Source organism: Ctenopharyngodon idella, chromosome 7, assembly GCF_019924925.1.
Source record: "Ctenopharyngodon idella isolate HZGC_01 chromosome 7, HZGC01, whole genome shotgun sequence".
NCBI lineage: Eukaryota > Metazoa > Chordata > Actinopteri > Cypriniformes > Xenocyprididae > Ctenopharyngodon > Ctenopharyngodon idella.
The window spans coordinates 26,614,564-26,636,443 of record NC_067226.1 but is presented as its reverse complement, the minus strand read 5'-3'; the positions used below and the strand labels follow the sequence as shown (position 1 = coordinate 26,636,443).

Genomic DNA, 21,880 nt, shown 5'->3' with positions numbered 1-21,880 from the left:
GCTTTAAAAGTTCTTGTTTTCTTGTTCTTGGTTCTTTGTTCTTGTTTTCAGTGCATCATGCTTTCATTTGTAATGTTATTTAACCAAACTCATACTCATGTTTTAGGAGTGTAGGGGTGTCCTGCCATTTATTTGGACTTTTTTTGTGATTTTTTTAATTTAGTAGGGAGGTAGGGAAGTTTATTATAATTATAAGGAACATTATAAGGCTGTATTGAAAACATTTGAGTTTTTGAACTGCATTTTGAGGCAAACATTTCGATTTTCAACAGCAGGGGGAGTTAAATAGACAAGTGTTACCAAAACAACTGCACACTCTGGATTAAGCAAGGATAATTTAAACTGCTTAAATTTGAAATGTAAGATTTTTTTTACATGCATATATATGTAGATTCAGGGGATTGACTCAAAGCCTGGAAGTGTGAGTGCCTGCCCGTGAGCAAAGAGGGCAGGTTTCTTTTTATTAGGGGCCACGCATTGAAGATGTTTAGTCCCTGATGTATTTTGTCCCTCTTAGCCATAAATGCAGTATATTGTTTTTCTACAGAGTATATAGCCTACTGTAATATTTCAGTTTTGCTTTCCTGATTATTAGTTCTATAATATAAGAATAAGGCTATCAGACCTTTTTATAAAATGTTTTTCCACCAATGAAATTAAAACCTTATGTTTTATGTCTGGAGGAATCATAAGTGGTAGGCTTGTTGTGGATGATAATAGAATCACTAAAAATCACACACACATACAAAAAGACAGGTTTTGATAAGAAGGCAATGCCGTTCGTTTTATTAGAGCTCACAACAGCATTCAGATACAAGTACAACTAATAAACACATATAAGACAATATCACTTTATCATGTTATATCACAAAATTATTATTTAATACTGTAACCTCTAGCAGCTGAATACACTACATGTGTGTATGAGCTTCTTTCGTGTCTGTTTAAGTTTCTTCCGGGGAAAAGCAGTGCTGCGGAGCTTATCTCCTCTGGTGCGCCCTAAAACCAACACCAAAGTACTCAATACACATAGATAAATAAATAAAACATAGGAGCGCAGCAATATAGTATATTTAAATTTTACCTCATTATCAAGAGATGAAGAAAGTTTTTGTAATGGATGGGTTTCTGCAAAAAAATATGAACTTTCGTTTTAGTTGCAGTATTCAGAGGGTTTTTTTAAGATACATTTTATATGCCATGATATTTACACATTTTGATATGTTAATGTGCACATGTATGTTTTGCAGTAAGTACTTTAAAGTAATCAAATCTCTTTTAATCACATCTCAATGATAAAATGCAAATGGCTTACCAGAAAATGTTTCTTGTTGTTTTTGTGTTCTCTTGCACAGAAGGATAGCAATGATCACCAAGCACAATATATTTGTTGCTACCAAAATTTGGACCTTTAGGTCAGTCCAGGCGAACTCAGAAATTGGTTCTAAGATTTAAAAAAAGTCTAAATATTAACTGCAATTAAGAGGATTTGATGTATCATATATATATATATATATATATATTTCTCACCTCCAATTTCAAGCCTACTTCCATTCCCAAACAGTATCTCTCCACACATGGCCACAGCGCAGTAGTAAGTCTCGGTGTCAGTTAAACTGAGGTTCCTCTTGGGGAGATTGTAGATACAAGACTGTGAATGGGAATCTCTCTCAGAGCTCTTCTTGCATTGATCATTGCTGTTTCCATGCTTGTAAATGATTCCTGGATGTGTATCTCCTGTTTCATGCCTAAACCAGTAGACGCTGTGATTTCCTACACATCTCTCAGTGAGAACAGTGCAGTGAAGATTCACAGAGTCTCCTGGGTTAAACTCGTGTTCATTTACCCAAGTACTCGAGTCCACCGCAGACAAAAACTGCTTAATATGTTGTCGTCTTGTATTTACCCCTAGAATGAGAAAACTTTGAGGATTATACATTATTATATTATTTAGATTAATTTATATATTGTTTTGCTAGGTTTAGTTACCTTTATAGATAAAAACAGCCCATTACTAAAAGTTATAAGATCATAGTCACGGGTACCGCAGTAATAGATTCCAGTATCTGATGGCTTTAATTCTTTTATAATTAAAGCGAAATAAGTCTTGTTCTTTACAGCTGACAATCTTTCATCGTTCTTGAAGTCTCCATAAAAGGTTGGTGTTAAAGAGTCAGCATAGAGAGTGAGGATGCATGTTGGAGCTTCTCCCAGAGATTGCTTGAACCAAGAGTAGTAGTTCTCGTGCTCTTCAGATATAAAGCACTCTAAAGTTATAGTTTCACCTGCATTGAAGGTCTCCAGGACTTTCTTTTGAACTACAGCAGCAGATGCGATGAAGCCTGAAAGGAAAAAAAGCACAAGCAGGACCATCAGAGCAGATCAGAATAACACCTATTCATAAATATAAGGTAAGAATAAACTTTGCAGAACCAGTCTCTCTTCCAGAGCAAACACACCTGTCCTAAAGAGTAGAAAAAATATCAGAAGTTTAAGAATAGTTGAGGTCCTCTGTGCATTTGACAACATCTTATGGAGCGTTTGTTTGATGTGTGGGTGTGAAACGCCTGGTTTAGAGGAGTCAAGCCTTGTCTTTCAGATTTAGATGATGTCTGGGTCTGATTGGCTGTTGTCGTTTTTCCATTCAGGCTGTCTGACCCAAGACGTTTAGCATGTGGTGTGGCTTATCTTTTGTTCTTATGCTCACGATTGTGAATGATGTAATGATCAACTGGTAATATTCTCGTGAACTCTTATTTTCAGTAGTTTTTGTCCTTTTATTTTCTTTATTTCTTTATTACACCAAGCTCAGATCCAAAAAACAGGTCCAGTGTTATTTGAGCAACCATATTGATATCCAGTGATAGTTTCAGTAACATCATACTCACAAAATGATGTTTACTGTATATAGTTTGTAGTCTAGAAGTACAATGTATTTATAGGAAACATTTGAATTTTGTCATTGGTCTTATAGCTCATCCAGTCATGAACTATTCCTGATAATTTAGCCTGTTGTGGGTGTTGGATACACTTGCATGTTTTTTATGCCTAATCGATTATTTAAAGGGTTAGTTCACTCAAAAATGAAAATTCTCTCATTAATTACTCACCCTCATGCCGTTCCACACCCGTAAGACCTTCATTCATCTTCGGAACACAAATTAAGATATTTTTGTTGAAATCCGATGGCTCAGTGAGGCCTACATATCCAGCAACGACATTTCCTCTTTCAAGATCCATTAATGTACTAAAAACATATTTAAATCAGTTCATGTGAGTACAGTGGTTCAGTATTAATATTATAAAGCGACGAGAATATTTTTGTTGCACCAAAAAAACAAAATAACGACTTATATAGTGATGGCCGATTTCAAAACACTGCTTCCTGAAGCTTTGTAGTGTTATGAATCAGCATGTCGAATCAGCTTTTTAGTACATTAATGGATCTTGAGAGAGGAAATGTCATTGCTGGCTATGGAGGCCTCACTGAGCCATCGGATTTCAACAAAAATATCTTAATTTGTGTTCCGAAGATTAACGAAGGTCTTACGGGTGTGGAACGGCATGAGGGTGAGTAATTAAAGACATTATTTTCATTTTTGGGTGAACTAACTCTTTAACCCCAAAACATGTCCACTACCATGACAATCTTGTATCTTGTAAAACATCAACTACTACTGCCCCCTATGTGCAGTCAATAGAAATACACAGGCCTGCATCACATCCCTTTTGTCAAACTGTTACAGCACACCTTATTATATTATAATTATAAACAATACATTTATTCTTGCAAACTTTATGGTCATGTAATAGTGTACTATGTGCTAAGTCATGATTTTAAGGGATTAAAAACAGCATTTGTTGAATGCAAACAAATATTTACATTTGATATTAGAAATGGGCTTTTGTAAGAATTTTGCGTTGAGAAATACAGAATGAACTTCTGTCAGCTGCACCTTCAGATCCAGAGCATCTAGTTAAATGATCTGTTAGCATGTTAAAGTACAATAACCTGTTTGTATGTGACATATTGTGAACCACTGTGAAAAAATAACATATGCATGACGATTCAGTATAATATTAAAGTTCTTGAATAATCACTGCTTGTGGTGGTTTGTAATGCTGATGGAAAATTTCTAAACATGGCCGGATCACAGTTGTCTGCGCTTTGCTTTGATGCTTGGGTTTCACTGCAATAAGATGATATATGGAAACATTTACCCACAGAGATCTAAGCGTGCTTAAGGCTGTTTGTTTGTTCAATGTTACTTTCAGAAACAAACCGCAACCCCTGAGCGCTGTGGGTTAAATTCATTGTTTTATATATATATATATATATATATATATATATTTAGTGGCATAAGTCTGTTTCTGAAACCATTAGTCAACATGTGAAAGGAACTAACGTGTGGTATGCATGCAGTTGCAGGCTTTAACAGTGCTTTGCGAAAAAGATTGCATTGACATTGAGCCTTCAACATAGTACTATATATTAAAGCACAATATGACAGTTAAATAATGACCTTACATAGAAGTGAAGGAATCAAGTATCATTGCTGCACAGTGGTAATATGCATCAAGAGAAATATTGTTGAAATGTCCGTAAAAATAGGAGCCAGTGTACTGTAAATATGAAATATGAATTTTACGTATTGATTTTTCACAGGTGTTTACCTGTTTTTTGAATTCTGCATTGCATTGTGTTGTGTTTAGGGTTAATGAGCTTGGACAATTTTTCAAAGTTGCATTTTATGTTTTTTTATCTGAATCAAAAAGACACCCGGTCATCAGAATGCAGCTGCAGCACAACAACATTAACATACTCTGAAAGCCAACAGAAATCAATTCAATTTAATTGTTTTTTAGTTAAAACAAGGCCGTCAATACACTGCATCTGAATACAAGCAGGTAAGTTATATACATCGTGGTCTTGAATTTAGTGTCGTAATTAATTTAACTTCTCTTTTATTATTATTAGTACCATCAGCATGGGGTGTTTTGGCAGGTAATTAATACACAATAATAATAATAAAAGCAATTTAAAGGACTTTTTTGTCTTCTGTTGTCATGTTACCTCTTAATCCCAAATTCTTTACACATTTCAGCTTCAGTATGCAAAAAAAAAAAAAAGTATATTTAAGAATATTTTTGGGGTGGGGGTGCTTTGGGAATTTTTCATTTCCGACAAAGATCAGCATTTTATTTATTTATTGTATTTTCATTACTGTTTAATAATCAAATTCTCAAGTACATATTTTTATTTTTTATTTTATTGTCATCTGTGACTTGTCACCTCACTTCTAAACAAGGGGTATTTTGTTTGTGGTTATGGAAAGTAGTGTGAAAGGTATGTAGTGTGAATGGTGTTTGTGTGGTTTAGCTGCAGTGAGGGGTGTGAGAGATGAGCCGAGGGTCAGTCTGCTGAGTGGAAAACAGTCAAACTGTGATGCACTTGTGTGCTGACAGGTGCACCCACTGGCACAAAGACATTTAAGAAAACTTTTTTTTTTTTTTTTTACTTGTCATTTTTAAATGTCATTTATATAGATCAGTGGTCTACACACATCACACAATGATTTGTTTTAAAAGCATGTTCTGCTAATTGTCATGAGCAATATTATAAAAATGTTCATTAATAAACTGTTGCTGCTCACAAATTGTTGTCAAAAATATAACTATAACAATTTATGTTTTGAAGTGTATATTTTCAGCTTTGTAATCTGGTCCGCTGAAGTTCCCCTCAGCACGTCTCATTCTACACTGAGCAGCTTCTTCCTGTCAGGGTCTGTATAGGAAATGATATCATTCACACCCCCTGCCTCTTCTGTAAGGGCCTAGTTTTATCTTCATGATACATATATAAACAGATCTAAATTACATTCTAAGTAGAACATTGTTTCACAATTTTAATAGCATCAAAAATACTACACATTGCAAAGCCCACATACACTTTAAATTTATGGCATAAGCAATAGCGTATAAATATTAAGAGTCTTGATGAAAATATAGCTTGTAAACATAACAGTATGCTACAGTATTTGACCATGTGTCATTTTTAGACTATCTAGTAGCAGAATACACAACATCTATATCCTCAGCATGTCTGGCTGCTCTTCTGGTTTTCTGTTTGGAGAACTGTAGAGCAGCATACAATGTTGAATGAGGCTCCTGCAAAACATCCAAAGGCGCTTTTAACGACAGACTGTTTTGTTTTTTCTAAGTAATAATTCAAAATTGTACGCTACAGAAGAAATCAGATAAGCAAAACAATGAAGAAACAAGGGTTTTATATAAAAACAGACTTAATAGCATCAGACTACATTCTCTGGTGTTAGGATTTATAATTCATTTCTGATTCCGATATTGGGGACAGTTGGGAAATAGTCAGGGAATGTGGGATTTTTTCTCTCTAGCTGTTATTGTTGCTGGTTTGTACCCCACACATAAAGAATGCAAAATAAAATGTTTCATTTTATTTATTTTTACTTTTAAGAATTAACCAAATTTAGTTTCACTAAGACAGAGCGATACTCAAGAGTTGGATTATCTAAAAAAGATGCAGACTGCATGGTTGAAATCTTTCTGTGACAATCCAGCTCTTGAGCAGAATATCACCAGCGGGCCTACTTCTCTTCTCTGTCTTTACTCTAATCATGGTTAAAACAGAAAACAGAAGTAGGCGCACAGGCTGTATGCCAAAGAATCTCAAGAAACATACCATATTTCACCTGAAGAATGTTAGACATAAAAGGAATATTGCATAACACTGATATTAGAAAAGTTATTTTATAGTTTATAATTATTGTCATTATAACTTCTTTAAATAGCAGAGATTTACATATTTAAATATTTTTGTACACCAGTCGACCTCTTTAGTTTCTGTATTCTGTTCAAGAATTTTTGCCAATACAATTTTTAAGTTTACCTCATGATGCTGTGTGACATGGCGATCAGTGTCTGCAACAACAGAAAAAAGAGATTGCTGTTTTTCCTTTTTCATTAGAGTTGTGTTTTCAATTATAATTTATGTTAAAGATACTTGCTGTTTTTTTTATTAACTTATCACTCATTAAATTGCATCACATAACCTTGTAAAATTATTTCACTACACAGTTGTTTGCCAAATATCCATACAGCAGAGTAAATCTCTTGAACTGAATAGTTGTACTGTTACCTTTTCCCTGTGTTTTTCTGTTCCGTATCTTAATGATGACTATTAAGACCAGAATGATGATGAGAATAACAATAATAACACCAAAAATAAAAGTCAGTTTATAAAAGATGTTTTCAGAACAGTCTCGTGTAGAAATCGGGCTCTCCGTGAGATCTGTTAAAAGTAAATCACATTTTACTCTAACAAAATACCATTTAGATAAAAGCATTATTGTAAATGAATGTTATGAGTACTTAAAATTCACCTTTATTTGAAATTTCTGTTTCATTTTGCAGTGGTGTAACACATTCACTCTCTGCACAATAAATGAAGTGATCTGGAAATAATAAGGATGAACGTCTGTACTTTGGAAAAAATAACGTATTTTTTATATTTTTCTCCTAGACATTCAGCAAGAAATTCCTCTATAATAGTGGTATTGATAAAGACAGATTACCTTTAATGTCTAGATGTGTTCCATTACCAAATGTGATCACCCTAGAGTCCCAGCCACAGTAGTACAGACCAGAATCAGAAATATCCACATTTATAATCCTTAGGGAGGTGTTTTTGGTGTGTAGAGACATCACCAGACGGTCTGGTTGAAAACCATTTAAATATTTTATTTGTAGTTCCTTAAGCTGGTAGGTTATCATCATGTATACAATGCTAAGAGGTACAGCACTGTTTGTTTGCTTGAACCAGTGTATGTACTTTCCGGTTTTTGCTGTGTGTTGACACCAAATAGTAACATTATCTCCTGGTCGAGCTGACATATTAGCTGTCTGAGATGATTTGACAACTGTAAGCAAACCTAAAAAACCCAGAGATTAATAAATTTTTTTTATTTTTTTTATTTAACATATAAGAAATGCATATTACATACAAGAAAATACTGTCCCAAAAACACACCTTTTAAAGTTCACACCTAATGTTTGCTAAAATTGAATTAATAATTCCTATTTTGTATGATTGAAGCAATTATAGTGCAATGATGCTTACCCATGCCACAGATCAACAGCGCTGAAATTATATAAACCATCACTGTACTGAATCAGACTAGAACCAATGAGGAAATTAAGATGAGGAAATCAATGTGCTTTATTTATATGAGGGGGTGTGGCTTATGCAAACATTCAAACTATGACAAACCTGTCAATCAACAGACAACTCCACAGCTCATATTGCCAGTTCAAAACAAGAAGTATCATTATTGATCAGATATATTTAGATGAATTTGATGTTTTGTTTACTGCTTTAGCTCCCCATGTAGTTTCCCCATAGCACTTTTGAGAATACATTTTTCCAAAGCATCTTTGACACTTATGTATCTTTAAACATGTCTTTAATTGATAGTTTCTAAATTAATTTAGAGACATGATACATTTTACCTGGCTCACAAATTGCTAAACTTGATTTTATCCTGATTTTAATTCTCTGAAGGCCCAGGGATGAAGCATGTGATACTCGGAAGGAACCTCAGCTTTCTGCCTAACCATTTGACCTCCAATATAATTACATTTCTAAAAAATAAACTGTGATATTATTCAGGTGTTAATAAGTGTTTGAGGTTGTTTTATGTTTCAAGTAGTGTCAGTATACACAGCAGTTGAGTACTCGGCCTGTCTTCCTGCTGTTTTGGGTCTCTTGTTTTTGAAATGCACCGCAGCATATTCTACTGAGTCATCTTCCTGCAAAGAAGCAGAAATGTCTTTCAAGATTCTAATCCAAGTCATCATATGACATCTTAGATTTTATTCTCAAGCCTCTGTTTTCCTCTTTCTCTGCCCAAAATAATTTCTACAACCTTAACAGCCAACAGAATTAGAAATAATAATGTTCAATCAGAATCATATTTTTTTTCTCTAATGCTTCAAATACACTCTTGACATTTCCAAAAAAAAAAAAAAAAAAAAACACTTTAAAAGCACTTTACTAAATGTATTCAATGTATTGTCAGCAAAGTCAAAAGCATGTCTACCCAACAGGGAGAAGCATAGCAGTGATTAATTTAAAATCAATTTATTAATTTCATCTTCTTTACAAAAATGTCAAAGAAACCAGTGTGATCTGGGAGAACTTCAGTGTCTTATTAAGAATACAAAAAAAAAAAAAAAAATCAGAACAAAAACAAAGAGATTTGCTTGTTCTTATTTCTACTTTGAGAAATTGATTTTTTTTTTTAATTCATCCCTCTGTGAGTTTACCTTGTCATCATGCTGTTGTGTTTGACATTCAGCGACTACCACATGGAGAGAAAAAAACAAAACAAACATTTACTGTTACGATACTGAGAGAATTTTTTAAAATATTCTTTCCACATTTGTGATTAACATTTAAATGTGTGATTACATTTGTGATTGATCTGTTACCTTTTTTAAGCTTCTGCCTTTTGTGTTCCTTGATAATAGCCATAATTAGAGGAATAATACATATAAAAACAATGATGCAACCAAATAGGAGTGTCAATGTGAAAAAGATGTCTCTAGAACACTCCTTAGTACTAGACGAAGGAGATTTCTCATCATCTGTAAGAGAAAAAAAAACAAAGTGGATATTTCAATGAAACATTTTAGGTGATGCCACAAACAGCTCATTATTTCTACAGTTTATATGAGACAGTAAACAATAAACAACCTTTACATATTTAACACCTGCAGATTCAATAAAGCATAGAAAGTAAAATCATACCCTTTTTTGAGGTTCTTGTGTCATTTTTCTCTGATATGACATTCTTTTCTGAATGGTTAAAAATAGTTGAAGAGTCATTGTGGCATTTACTGTCTGTGGTGTTTTTCAAAATGTTCAATTTATGGCAAAGTTAGAAAAAAAAAAAAAGAGAATTAAGCATTATATGAAAATTACAGTATAGTGAGAGAGCTTCAAAAATATTACCTTTCACTTCAAGCCTAGTTCCATTGCCAAATTTCGTGTGATATCCCGTAGCTCCACAAAAATAGAAGCCAGAATCAGAAATATTCGCATGCTTAATTGTTAAGGTTGTGCTTTTGCTGAACAAATTCATGACCAGGTCCTGTTTTGTAAAACCATTGAAATAACTTGGCTCTAACTTCTGAAGGCTTTCAGTGTATAACATGTGCACAATAGGAATTGGTACATCACCATCAGTTTGTTTGAACCAGTACAGGTCTCCAGAAATATGGATATCATGTGGACACCACATAGTGACACTTTGTCCTGGCTGAGCCTGTGTGCTTGCTGTAGAAAATGTTACTTGGAGAAAACCTTAAAAACATAAAAAATAAATAAATAAAAACATAGCACACCACAAAACACTTTTACATTAAATTTTCTCTCCTCAAAAACAGATTTCATTACATGTCTTCCATCATAGAATTGTAGTTAGTAGATAATTCTTACCCGTCCCAAAGAGCAATAATGCTGCAGTTGAAATAAGTAACATTTCTGCACTGAGTCAAACCAGAGCTGAAGAGGAAATTAAGTGGGCGATATCAATGCGTTTTATATATAAGAAGGAGGGAGTGGCTTTTCACAGAAAAATATGGTAGACCTGCCCATGAAAATGCCAGTCGGGGTCAGACAGATATAGAGCTGCGACAGAAGAAATCTTTAGAACATAATCAAATACAAAATATGTACACATTAAAGCACCATTACACTACTCTGTTTAGTCCTTGTTTATTCAGTGCTCTGACAATGTTTGGCTTGGCATTTCCTGAATGAATTAGATCAGCAAATGGTGAAATATATAGGCCTATTAATGATTTTTGTAGCCTAGTAATTTTAACATCTTTTTTCTGTTGTATTTATAAATGATAGTAGACTTATGTAACTATTTAGTTACTCATTTGCCTAAAGAAACCTACTGTGTACCGTATAGACCAGGTTGCAAGCCTGCTGAACTACATGTGATGTTACACTCATTGATGTGCATTGGGCTTATAGCAGCATGTGAGCCTACAGATGCCCTTTGCAATTCAAAAGAAAGTACTCTTTTCAGTGAGTATGCATTACATGTTAATTATTTGTCACAGCATTTTTATTTGCACTTATTTTGGTATTAACCCACACTTGTTTTACAATGGTTTAAAGTTAAAACATCTTATATGGCCGGTTTCACAGACAAGGCTTAGCTTAGTCCCAGACTAAGATGCATGTTTGAGCTGTCTTAAAGCAGACATCAGATGCAAAATTGACTTTTACATGGTGTTTGCATATAAATGTATCTTAGCATTGTGTGAATAACCACCCTACAATAATTAAAAATCTATTCACTCTTTTTTTTTAAATTCTGTCGCTGTGAACAGAGCTGTTTTTGACAAAGTAAAAAGGGTGTCATTTTACACAACCATTAAGGAATTTTAACCAAAGTATATTACAGACATTTTTAATGAAGACCCTAAGGAATCATACTTCTGGAGAATGGGCATCCGATGTCCCCTTTAACTGAAAGCAACTCGCACTGACATATCTTAAAATATATCCGTGCCATTGTTTTGTCTCAAGATGCACACAGTAATATTTTTTTCTAAGGCGTGTTTATAAAATCTACTTAAATGTCTTAATTGAACTAAGGCCTAATCCTGGCTTAATCTAAGCCCTGTCTGTGAAACCAGGCCATAATTAGTAAGTCTGAGTAGATTGCCATCCCTCACTGTAGCCCCCTAGTGGTTTTCACAATCTTAGCCAGCACCCTCATTTAAAAAAATAAATAAATAAATAAATAAAAAATAAAAAACACTTTGCTGAATGGTGGGTGGGTCTAGATTGCTCACTTGGTTGATAAGTTGAGATTGATGACAGAGTCTTGAAATCAAAAAGGCTAATGAAAAATGCTTCCTATAAAACCTGCAGAATGCTTTGTGCCACTAAAGGACTAACATGTAAGATATAAGAAACCCTGTTGATAGTTGATAGACTAAATTCAACTAATTCAATTATCATAATTTTGTATGACTGAGATGATGTTAAAGTCAACATGAAATCAAAAATGGAATATTGCAATATTTAAGTGATTTATCCATGCACATCATTATTTTAAAAATAAATAAATAATAATCATAATACTGTGCTATCATAATATTTGATAAAAATAACTCCCCTTTCAGCAACATCTTCTCTTCTTTGATTATATGTTTTTTCGGTTCAAGGGTGGGACAACCTGTCACTCACATGAGATCGACCAATAGCAAACCACAACCATCCAGTCAATTCCCAATGGACAAAATCAAGTCCCACCCTACATTTTTTCTTATTTGAGAAGCCATTTCACTCAGATATATGTCAAAATAGGGAAGAAAAGACGATTGCAACTTCTGTTTCATGACGATGTTAAAGGTTGCAAAAAGTTAAGAAAACCTTTGGTTATAATTGTGGAACAAGGAACTTTTGCAGGACATAACTTTATTGAATACAGTAAGTACAATAAGAAACCTTTCACATTATCATATTATATAGTCACAGTTAATGCCATGAAGCTGTCAGACATCACACCAGTGAGTTTTCATACTGAAATTTGAATTACTCAAGTGACAATGTTTTAGGCTATTCCAAAGGATATAAGGAATTTTGGCAAATATCTGTTTGAGTTATTAAAAGTCAGTTCACTCAAAGAAACTGTAGGCCCTACTACACAGGTGTTTATGGCAGATGGCGCACTTGTGGTCTTGTGATGCACGTGTGAGTGTGTCTGTGAAGCCACAAGGCTATAGGACTAGTGCATGTCAGTGTGGTCATTATCATAGCCGTTTAATTCAATTCTTCATTAAAGTTTTAATGTAGCCTCTTAAAAGTAGCCTTAATTAATGTAGCCTTAATTAATATCAGACCCACCTGACAATATTGCTGAGAGATGCTTGTCATTCGCACATTTACACAGTTAGATCGCAATTTTGATGACTGCACACTTTTGTGATCACATGTTTATTTCTCTTCATCATCACACTTACTTAGAATTTAAGAAGGTCAAGTTACCACATGACCAGCAGAAAACCACAACTAGCACACACCGCCTTTATGTCTTTACATTTTTATAAATAATTTTCACTAAACAGTTCATTTATAACCTTTTTTAAAATTGCATCTGTAAATGGTCTTTACATATGTGGCTACCCAGATAGCAAGGTGACATTGATTCAACGTTGATTCAAGGTTGGTCTGCTATCTGGGTTGATGGAGTGGGTTATAATTTTCTTACTAGACATAACATAAGATTTTGTAAATTAAGATAAAAATCCTAATGTCACGGTTAGGCAGAGGTGTGGTAGAGAGGATGAATGCAAAAATATTTTATTAACAGGATTTACCAAAACCATACTCAAACTAAATGTCAGCGTGATTCAAAAAAAGAGAGCTGAAACACAGGCATATAAATACTGAGATCAAACAAAGATGGGATTAACACAGGTGTAGCAAATGAGAGAAGTATAGTAACCATAGTAACAAACAAGTTTGAAATGAGTAACCAAGGAGACTGAGAACACAGACAAATGGAAACAAAAAAGACAGAGTGAAAACGAAACCAAAATTAACATAACTGTGACATTCTGTGACAATCAGTCTACGTGTCGTAAACAGAGTCCAACAGAGGGGGAGGGCGGGTGCTCTGGAAAAAGACGAGGGACCAGTGAATGACTGGAGAATAGAGGAGATGATGGCGGAAGAAACCAAGGTGGCAATGATTGTGGGAAGAGCAAGGGAGGATCCAGGAGCAGGAGTACCCAGGTGGTGACCCAGACAACACCCCATGGCGGAGCTGATAGAGGGAGGAGCCATGGTGGAGGCTTGGCTGACGACATCCGGGTAATGACTGATGGAGTTGAAGCCGATGGAAATGGAGCCCTGGGTGCAGACGGAGAGCAGATGGGACTGAGCGACACTGATGGTTCTGGAGACTAAGGCGGAGCCACAGTGAGTGGAGCCAGAGTACCAGAAGACTGAGGTGGAGCCGGAGGGAAGGCCGAGTCAGACTGAGCCAAAGGGGTGGAGAGACGGAGCGCAGCGGGATGGCTCGTAAGTGTATGCCGCAGGCAGGGTGACGTCTCACCAAGACGGAGCCGGAGGGATGAGAGAGCCCAGTGGAGCCATAAGGACGATAGTCTCTGGTGGAGCCGGTGGAGGGAGAAGCCAAGGCGAAGCCGACAGGTCGAGATGGAGTGACAGGATCAGTGGCTGGAAGCGGAGCCATGAGATCCTCTTGACTAGGCGGAGCTAGAGACCGGAAGATCAAGGAAAATCCACACAGCATTAGGTTAGGGGAGAAGACGAGGGGCTGAAGGAAACCAGCAAAGGTGGGGCCTTTTGATGCTCCAGGAGATCAGCATCCTACAGAACTTCACGTTCAAGGCTGTTGAAACAGATTCCGGCTCCTTTCCCCACTGCATTGTTACCTAGCACATCCAGTGGAAGACGTCACATGGAACGTAAAATATCACTTAACCAAACCTCTTTCCAGAGACTTTGGGATTGTTGTACATTTATCAGTATATGATTTTCTAATTTACATTAGATGTTATATATCTGATGCCAGTTAATGACAAATAATCTTTGTTTGATGCATAATAATGTTCTCCACCTTATTAGTTTCAGATAAAAAACAATTTATCTTATAAGATGACGTAACCCAGCTTAATTACTTGTATTTTATGGATCTTATGCACTTATCTATAAAACTCATACACAAATCTATAAATCGCAAATGATCTGGAAATTGTGCGCTGCTGAATGTTTTCAGATCTCTGTTAATTAATGTCATTAACATATAAAAGATCACTAGTTAATGTCCAAATCCTTTACTTGAGAATGGTGAGGAAATATGTTTGTTTTTTTTGTTTTTTGATTAATCTGAAGCTACAAGAACTGGAGCAGATCTGTTTGAAATTTTGACCAGAACACTTTAAAGTGCCCATCGTCTGGTGTGCAGCACTGAAGAGTTGTAGAGTATCAGGTTGAACTCTCACTGCTGACTCTGGTTGAGACACATGCAATAAAATGCCCACAGCAAATACACCTAAACATTAAAAATCGAAATTTAAACGATAACTTCTACATGCAAAATAATTTTAAGCATCTCAGTATATAGTACTGTACTGTATATAAGGACAGGAGTGTTTTTTTTATGAATTGTTTATTGTGTCAGAAAGTTAACTTAGTCATAAATTATGATATTTTAGTCATCTTAAATTATCTGTAGAGGACTACACCCTCAACAAACCTTTCTTCAAATGACAAATGTTCAAAAAAAAAAAAAAGATCTTGCCCACTTTTGCCACATCTTCCTGTCTTGTGGTTATTGGGTTGGTTTTCGAGTCGCGAAAGCTTATTGTACCTGCATATAGGTAATTTTTTTTAAGAATACATATCACTAAGTTCCAATGTTTAGCTAAGAAATGTAAGTTTTATTACTTATTTGGGTTACACTTTATTTTGATAGTACACTTTAGACACTCTACTAAATCTTTGCAACCGTGTCAACTAACTCTCTGGAGGATTAGTAGACTGTTAGTTTAGGGTTAGGGTTAGGAGAATAAGTTGTGTTACGATCCTCAGCATCTGTGTTCCCGTGTGGGTTGTTGTTCTGTATGTGTGTGCAAGGATTGTTCGCTGACGGAGGAACCTGATTGGTGGACCTGCTGATGCGCTGCTTTAAAAGTTCTTGTTTTCTTGTTCTTGGTTCTTGGTTCTTGTTTTCAGTGCATCATGCTTTCATTTGTAATGTTATTTAACCAAACTCATACTCATGTTTTAGGAGCGTAGGGGTGTCCTGCCATTTATTTTGACTTTTTTTGTGATTTTTTTTAATTTAGTAGGGAGGTAGGGAAGTTTATTATAATTATAAGGAACATTATAAGGCTGTATTGAAAACATTTGAGTTTTTGAACTGCATTTTGAGGCAAACATTTCGATTTTCAACAGCAGGGGGAGTTAAATAGACAAGTGTTACCAAAACAACTGCACACTCTGGATTAAGCAAGGATAATTTAAACTGCTTAAATTTGAAATGTAAGATTTTTTTACATGCATATATATGTAGATTCAGGGGATTGACTCAAAGCCTGGAAGTGTGAGTGCCTGCCTATGAGCAAAGAGGGCAGGTTTCTTTTTATTAGGGTCCACGCATTGAAGATGTTTAGTCCCTGATGTATTTTGTCCCTCTTAGCCATAAATGCAGTATATTGTTTTTCTACAGAGTATATAGCCTACTGTAATATTTCAGTTTTGCTTTCCTGATTATTAGTTCTATAATATAAGAATAAGGCTATCAGACCTTTTTATAAAATGTTTTTCCACCAATGAAATTAAAACCTTATGTTTTATGTCTTGAGGAATCATTCAGTGTTTGTAAGTGGTAGGCTTGTTGTGGATGATAATAGAATCACTAAAAATCACACACACATACAAAAAGACAGGTTTTGATAAGAAGGCAATGCCATTCGTTTTATTAGAGCTCACAACAGCATTCAGATACAAGTACAACTAATAAACACATATAAGACAATATCACTTTATCATGTTATATCACAAAATTATTATTTAATACTGTAACCTCTAGCAGCTGAATACACTACATGTGTGTATGAGCTTCTTTCGTGTCTGTTTAAGTTTCTTCCGGGGAAAAGCAGTGCTGCGGAGCTTATCTCCTCTGGTGCGCCCTAAAACCAACACCGAAGTACTCAATACACATAGATAAATAAATAAAACATAGGAGCGCAGCAATATAGTATATTTAAATTTTACCCTCATTATCAAGAGATGAACAAAGTTTTTGTAATGGATGGGTTTCTGCAAAAAATATGAACTTTCGTTTTAGTTGCAGGTATTCAGAGGTTTTTTTTTAAGATACATTTTATATGCCATGATATTTACACATTTTGATATGTTAATGTGCACATGTATGTTTTGCAGTAAGTACTTTAAAGTAATCAAATCTCTTTTAATCACATCTCAATGATAAAATCAACATTTCATCATATTTTACTGTGGAACATTATTTAAATTCAGGTGGATTTAATTTAATCTTTTGGACAGTTATATTTTTCAATTTTAAGTAATATAATCAGTGTCAGTTATGATCTAATAATCAACATTATCATACAATATGGTCCGAGTATTCTTAAAATGCAAATGGCTTACCAGAAAATGTTTCTTGTTGTTTTTGTGTTCTCTTGCACAGAAGGATAGCGATGATCACCAAGCACAATATATTTGTTGCTACCAAAACTTGGACCTTTAAGTCAGTCCAGGCGAACTCAGAAATTGGTTCTAAGATTTAAAAAAAGTCTAAATATTCAAACTGCAATTGAGAGGATTTGATGTATCATATATATATATATATATATATATATATATATATTTCTCACCTCCAATTTCAAGCCTACTTCCATTCCCAAACAGTATCTCTCCACACATGGCCACAGCGCAGTAGTAAGTCTCGGCGTCAGTTAAACTGAGGTTCCTCTTGGGGAGATTGTAGATACAAGACTGTGAATGGGAATCTCTCTCTGAGCTCTTCTTGCATTGATCATTGCTGTTTCCATGCTTGTAAATGATTCCTGGATGTGTATCTCCTGTTTCATGTCTAAACCAGTAGACGCTGTGATTTCCTACACATCTCTCAGTGAGAACAGTGCAGTGAAGATTCACAGAGTCTCCTGGGTTAAACTCGTGTTCATTTACCCAAGTACTCGAGTCCACCGCAGACAAAAACTGCTTAATATGTTGTCGTCTTGTATTTACCCCTGAAATGAGAAAACTTTGAGGATTATACAATATTATATTATTTAGATTAATTTATATATTGTTTTGCTAGGTTTAGTTACCTTTATAGTTTAAAAACAGCCCATTACTAAAAGTTATAAGATCATAGTCACGGGTACCGCAGTAATAGATTCCAGTATCTGATGGCTTTAATTCTTTTATAATTAAAGCGAAATAAGTCTTGTTCTTTACAGCTGACAATCTTTCATCGTTCTTGAAGTCCCCATAAAAGGTTGGTGTTGAAGTGTCAGCATAGAGAGTGAGGATGCATGTTGGAGCTTCTCCCAGAGATTGCTTGAACCAAGAGTAGTAGTTCTCGTGCTCTTCAGATATAAAGCACTCTAAAGTTATAGTTTCACCTGCATTGAAGGTCTCCAGGACTTTCTTTTGAACTACAGCAGCAGATGCGATGAAGCCTGAGAGGAGAAAAGCACAAGCAGGACCATCAGAGCAGATCAGAATAACACCTATTCATAAATATAAGGTAAGAATAAACTTTGCAGAACCAATCTCTCTTCCAGAGCAAACACACCTGTCCTAAAGAGTAGAAAAAATATCAGAAGTTTAAGCATAGTTGAGGTCCTCTGAGCATTTGACAACATCTTATGGAGCGTTTGTTCGAAGTGTGGGTGTGAAACGCCTGGTTTAGAGGAGTCAAGCCTTGTCTTTCAGATTTAGATGATGTCTGGGTCTGATTGGCTGTTGTCATTTTTCCATTCAGGCTGTCTGACCCAAGACGTTTAGCATGTGGTGTGGCTTATCTTTTGTTCTTATGCTCACGATTGTGAATGATGTAATGATCGACTGGTAATATTCTCGTGAACTCTTATTTTCAGTAGCTTTTGTCCTTTTATTTTCTTTATTTCTTTGTTACACCAAGCTCAGATCCAAAAAACAGGTCCAGTGTTATTTGAGCAACCATATTGATATCCAGTGATTGTTTCAGTAACATCATACTCACAAAATGATGTTTACTGTGTATAGTTTGTAGTCTAGAAGTACAATGTATTTATAGGAAACATTTGAATTTTGTCATTGGTCTTTTAGCTCATCCAGTCATGAAATATTCCTGATAATTTAGCCTGTTGTGGGTGTTGGATACACTTTGCATGTTTTTTATGCCTAATCGATTATTTAAAGGGTTAGTTCACTCAAAAATGAAAATTCTGTCATTAATTACTCACCCTCATGCCGTTCCACACCCGTAAGGCCTTTATTCATCTTCGGAACACAAATTAAGATATTTTTGTTGAAATCCGATGGCTCAGTGAGGCCTGACTATCCAGCAATGACACTTTCTCTCTCAAGATCCATTAATGTACTAAAAACATATTTAAATCAGTTCATGTGAGTACAGTGGTTCAATATTAATATTATAAAGCGACGAGAATATTTTTGTTGCGCAAAAAACAAAACAAAATAACGACTTATATAGTGATGGCCGATTTCAAAACACTGCTTCCTGAAGCTTTGTAGTGTTATGAATCAGCGTGTCGAATCATGATTCGGATCGCATGTCAAACCGACAAACTGCTGAAATCACGTGACTTTGGCGCTCCGAACAGCTGATTCGACACGCTGATTCATAACACTCCGAAGCTTCAGGAAGCAGTGTTTTGAAATTGGCCATCACTATATAAGTCGTTATTTTGTTTTTTTGGTTTTTCTGGGCTTTTGTAAGAATTTTGCGTTGAGAAATACAGAATGAACTTCTGTCAGCTGCACCTTCAGATCCAGAGCATCTAGTTAAATGATCTGCTAGCATGTTAAAGTACAATAACCTGTTTGTATGTGACATATTTTGAGCCACTGTGAAAAAATAACATATGCGTGATGATTCAGTATAATATTAAAGTTCTTGAATAATCACTGCTTGTGGTGGTTTGTAATGCTGATAGACAAACTCTAAACATGGCCGGATCACAGTTGTCTGCGCTTTGCTTTGATGCTTGGGTTTCACTGCAACAAGATGATATATGGAAACTTTTACCCACAGAGATCTAAGCGTGCTTAAGGCTGTTTGTTTGTTCAATGTTACTTTCAGAAACAAACCGCAACCCCTGAGCGCTGTGGGTTAAATTCATTGTTTATATATATATATATATTTAGTGGCATAAGTCTGTTTCTGAAACCATTAGTCAACATGTGAAAGGAACTAACGTGTGGTATGCATGCAGTTGCAGGCTTTAACAGTGCTTTGCGAAAAAGATTGCATTGACATTGAGCCTTCAACATAGTACTATATATTAAAGCACAATATGACAGTTAAATAATGACCTTACATAGAAGTGAAGGAATCAAGTATCATTGCTGCACAGTGGTAATATGCATCAAGAGAAATATTGTTGAAATGTCCGTAAAAATAGGAGCCAGTGTACTGTAAATATGAAGTATGAATTTTACGTATTGATTTTTCACAGGTGTTTACCTGTTTTTTGAATTCTGCATTGCATTGTGTTGTGTTTAGGGTTAATGAGCTTGGACAATTTTTCAAAGTTGCATTTTATGTTTTTTAGCTGAATCGAAAAGACACCCGGTTATCAGAATGCAGCTGCAGCACAACAACATTAACATACTCTGAAAGCCAACAGAAATCAATTTAATTTAATTGTTTTTTAGTTAAAACAAGGCCGTCAATACACTGCATCTGAATACAAGCAGGTAAGTTATATACATCGTGGTCTTGAATTTAGTGTCGTAATTAATTGAACTTCTCTTTTATTATTATTAGTACCATCAGCATGGGGTGTTTTGGCAGGTAATTAATACACAATAATAATAATAAAAGCAATTTAAAGGACTTTTTTTGAAATGTCACCTGTCTTCTGTTGTCATATTACCTTTTAACCACAAATTCTTTACACATTTCAGCTTCAGTATGCAAAAAAAAAAAAAAAAAAAAGTACATTTAAGAATATTTTTGGGGTGGGGGTGCTTTGTCATTTCTGACAAAGATCAGCATTTTATTTATTTATTTATTTATTGTATTTTCATTACTGTTTAATAATCAAATTCTCAAGTACATATTTTTATTTTTTATTTTATTGTCATCTGTGACTTGTCACCTCACTTCTAAACAAGGGGTATTTTGTTTGTGGTTATGGAAAGTAGTGTGAAAGGTATGTAGTGTGAATGGTGTTTGTGTGGTTTAGCTGCAGTGAGGGGTGTGAGAGATGAGCCGAGGGTCAGTCTGCTGAGTGGAAAACAGTCAAACTGTGATGCACTTGTGTGCTGACAGGTGCACCCACTGGCACAAAGACATTTAAGAAAACTTTTTTTTTTAATTTTTTTTTTTACTTGTCATTTTTAAATGTCATTTATATAGATCAGTGGTCTACACACATCACACAATGTTTTGTTTTAAAAGCAGGTTCTGCTAATTGTCATGAGCAATATTATAAAAATGTTCATCAATAAACTGTTGCTGCTCACAAATTGTTGTGAAAGATATAACTATAACAATTTATGTTTTGAAGTGTATATTTTCAGCTTTGTAATCTGGTCCGCTGAAGTTCCCCTCAGCACGTCTCATTCTACACTGAGCAGCTTCTTCCTGTCAGGGTCTGTATAGGAAATGATATCATTCACAACCCCTGCCTCTTCTGTAAGGGCCTAGTTTTATCTTCATGATACATATATAAACAGATCTAAATTACATTCAAATTAGAACATTGTTTCATAATTTTAATAGCATCAAAAATACTACACATTGCAAAGCCCACATACACTTTAAATTTATGGCATAAGCAATAGCGTATAAATATTAAGAGTCTTGATGAAAATATAGCTTGTAAACATAACAGTATGCTACAGTATTTGACCATGTGTCATTTTTAGACTATCTAGTAGCAGAATACACAACATCTATATCCTCAGCATGTCTGGCTGCTCTTCTGGTTTTCTGTTTGGAGAACTGTAGAGCAGCATACAACGTTGAATGAGGCTCCTGCAAAACATCCAAAGGTGCTTTTAACGACAGACTGTTTTGTT

General features: G+C 35.0%; 2 protein-coding genes and 1 gene segment (V, D, J or C); all 3 read right to left on the bottom strand.

Annotated features, from left to right (window-relative positions):
- The window catches only part of LOC127516121 (Ig kappa chain V-IV region S107B-like), a 34,807-nt gene that overhangs the window by 7,429 nt on the left and 5,498 nt on the right, over positions 1–21,880 (bottom strand). Inside the window, 5 exon segments of the V gene segment in view lie at positions 8,306–8,844; positions 9,361–9,395; positions 9,526–9,681; positions 10,049–10,399; positions 10,535–10,600. Coding sequence covers positions 8,737–8,844; positions 9,361–9,395; positions 9,526–9,681; positions 10,049–10,399; positions 10,535–10,577 — 693 coding nt within the window.
- The window catches only part of LOC127516125 (uncharacterized), a 34,294-nt gene that overhangs the window by 10,148 nt on the left and 2,266 nt on the right, over positions 1–21,880 (bottom strand). Inside the window, exons 2-5 of one of the 4 annotated variants that reach the window (XM_051900466.1) lie at positions 8,156–8,305; positions 7,611–7,967; positions 7,419–7,490; positions 7,175–7,327 (exon numbers count right to left, since the gene is read on the bottom strand). In XM_051900466.1, coding sequence (XP_051756426.1) covers positions 7,175–7,327; positions 7,419–7,490; positions 7,611–7,967; positions 8,156–8,195 — 622 coding nt within the window. In that variant the 5' untranslated portion in view covers positions 8,196–8,305. Of the gene's footprint in view, positions 1–7,174; positions 7,328–7,418; positions 7,491–7,610; positions 7,968–8,155; positions 8,729–21,880 lie in introns of those variants that run through there. The other 3 variants (XM_051900462.1, XM_051900463.1, XM_051900465.1) reach the window with 3 other exon arrangements.
- On the bottom strand, positions 754–18,562 carry LOC127516124 (uncharacterized). 3 transcript variants are annotated; one of them, XM_051900461.1, is made up of 5 exons: positions 18,423–18,562; positions 1,531–2,342; positions 1,316–1,444; positions 1,085–1,128; positions 754–999 (listed from the first exon to the last, which is right to left on the bottom strand). In XM_051900461.1, exons 2-5 carry the CDS (start codon positions 1,937–1,939, stop codon positions 877–879), a joined length of 705 nt encoding a protein of 234 aa, XP_051756421.1. In that variant the 5' UTR covers positions 1,940–2,342; positions 18,423–18,562; the 3' UTR covers positions 754–876. The 3 variants fall into 3 exon arrangements, with proteins under 3 accessions (XP_051756421.1, XP_051756419.1, XP_051756420.1); XM_051900459.1 differs by having other exon boundaries at positions 754–1,128; XM_051900460.1 differs by lacking the exon at positions 18,423–18,562 and adding an exon at positions 2,460–2,600 and having other exon boundaries at positions 754–1,128.

Excerpts from the sequence above, each read along its gene's own strand:
- LOC127516124 (XM_051900459.1), bottom strand. The coding sequence starts at position 1,939 with ATGTATAATCCTCAAAGTTTTCTCATTCTAGGGGTAAATACAAGACGA. Across the intron at positions 1,445-1,530 it reads AAGTAGGCTTGAAATTGGAG|AACCAATTTCTGAGTTCGCC; the intron begins GTGAGAAATATA and ends TTTAAATCTTAG. Across the intron at positions 1,129-1,315 it reads ACAACAAGAAACATTTTCTG|AAACCCATCCATTACAAAAA; the intron begins GTAAGCCATTTG and ends ATTTTTTTGCAG.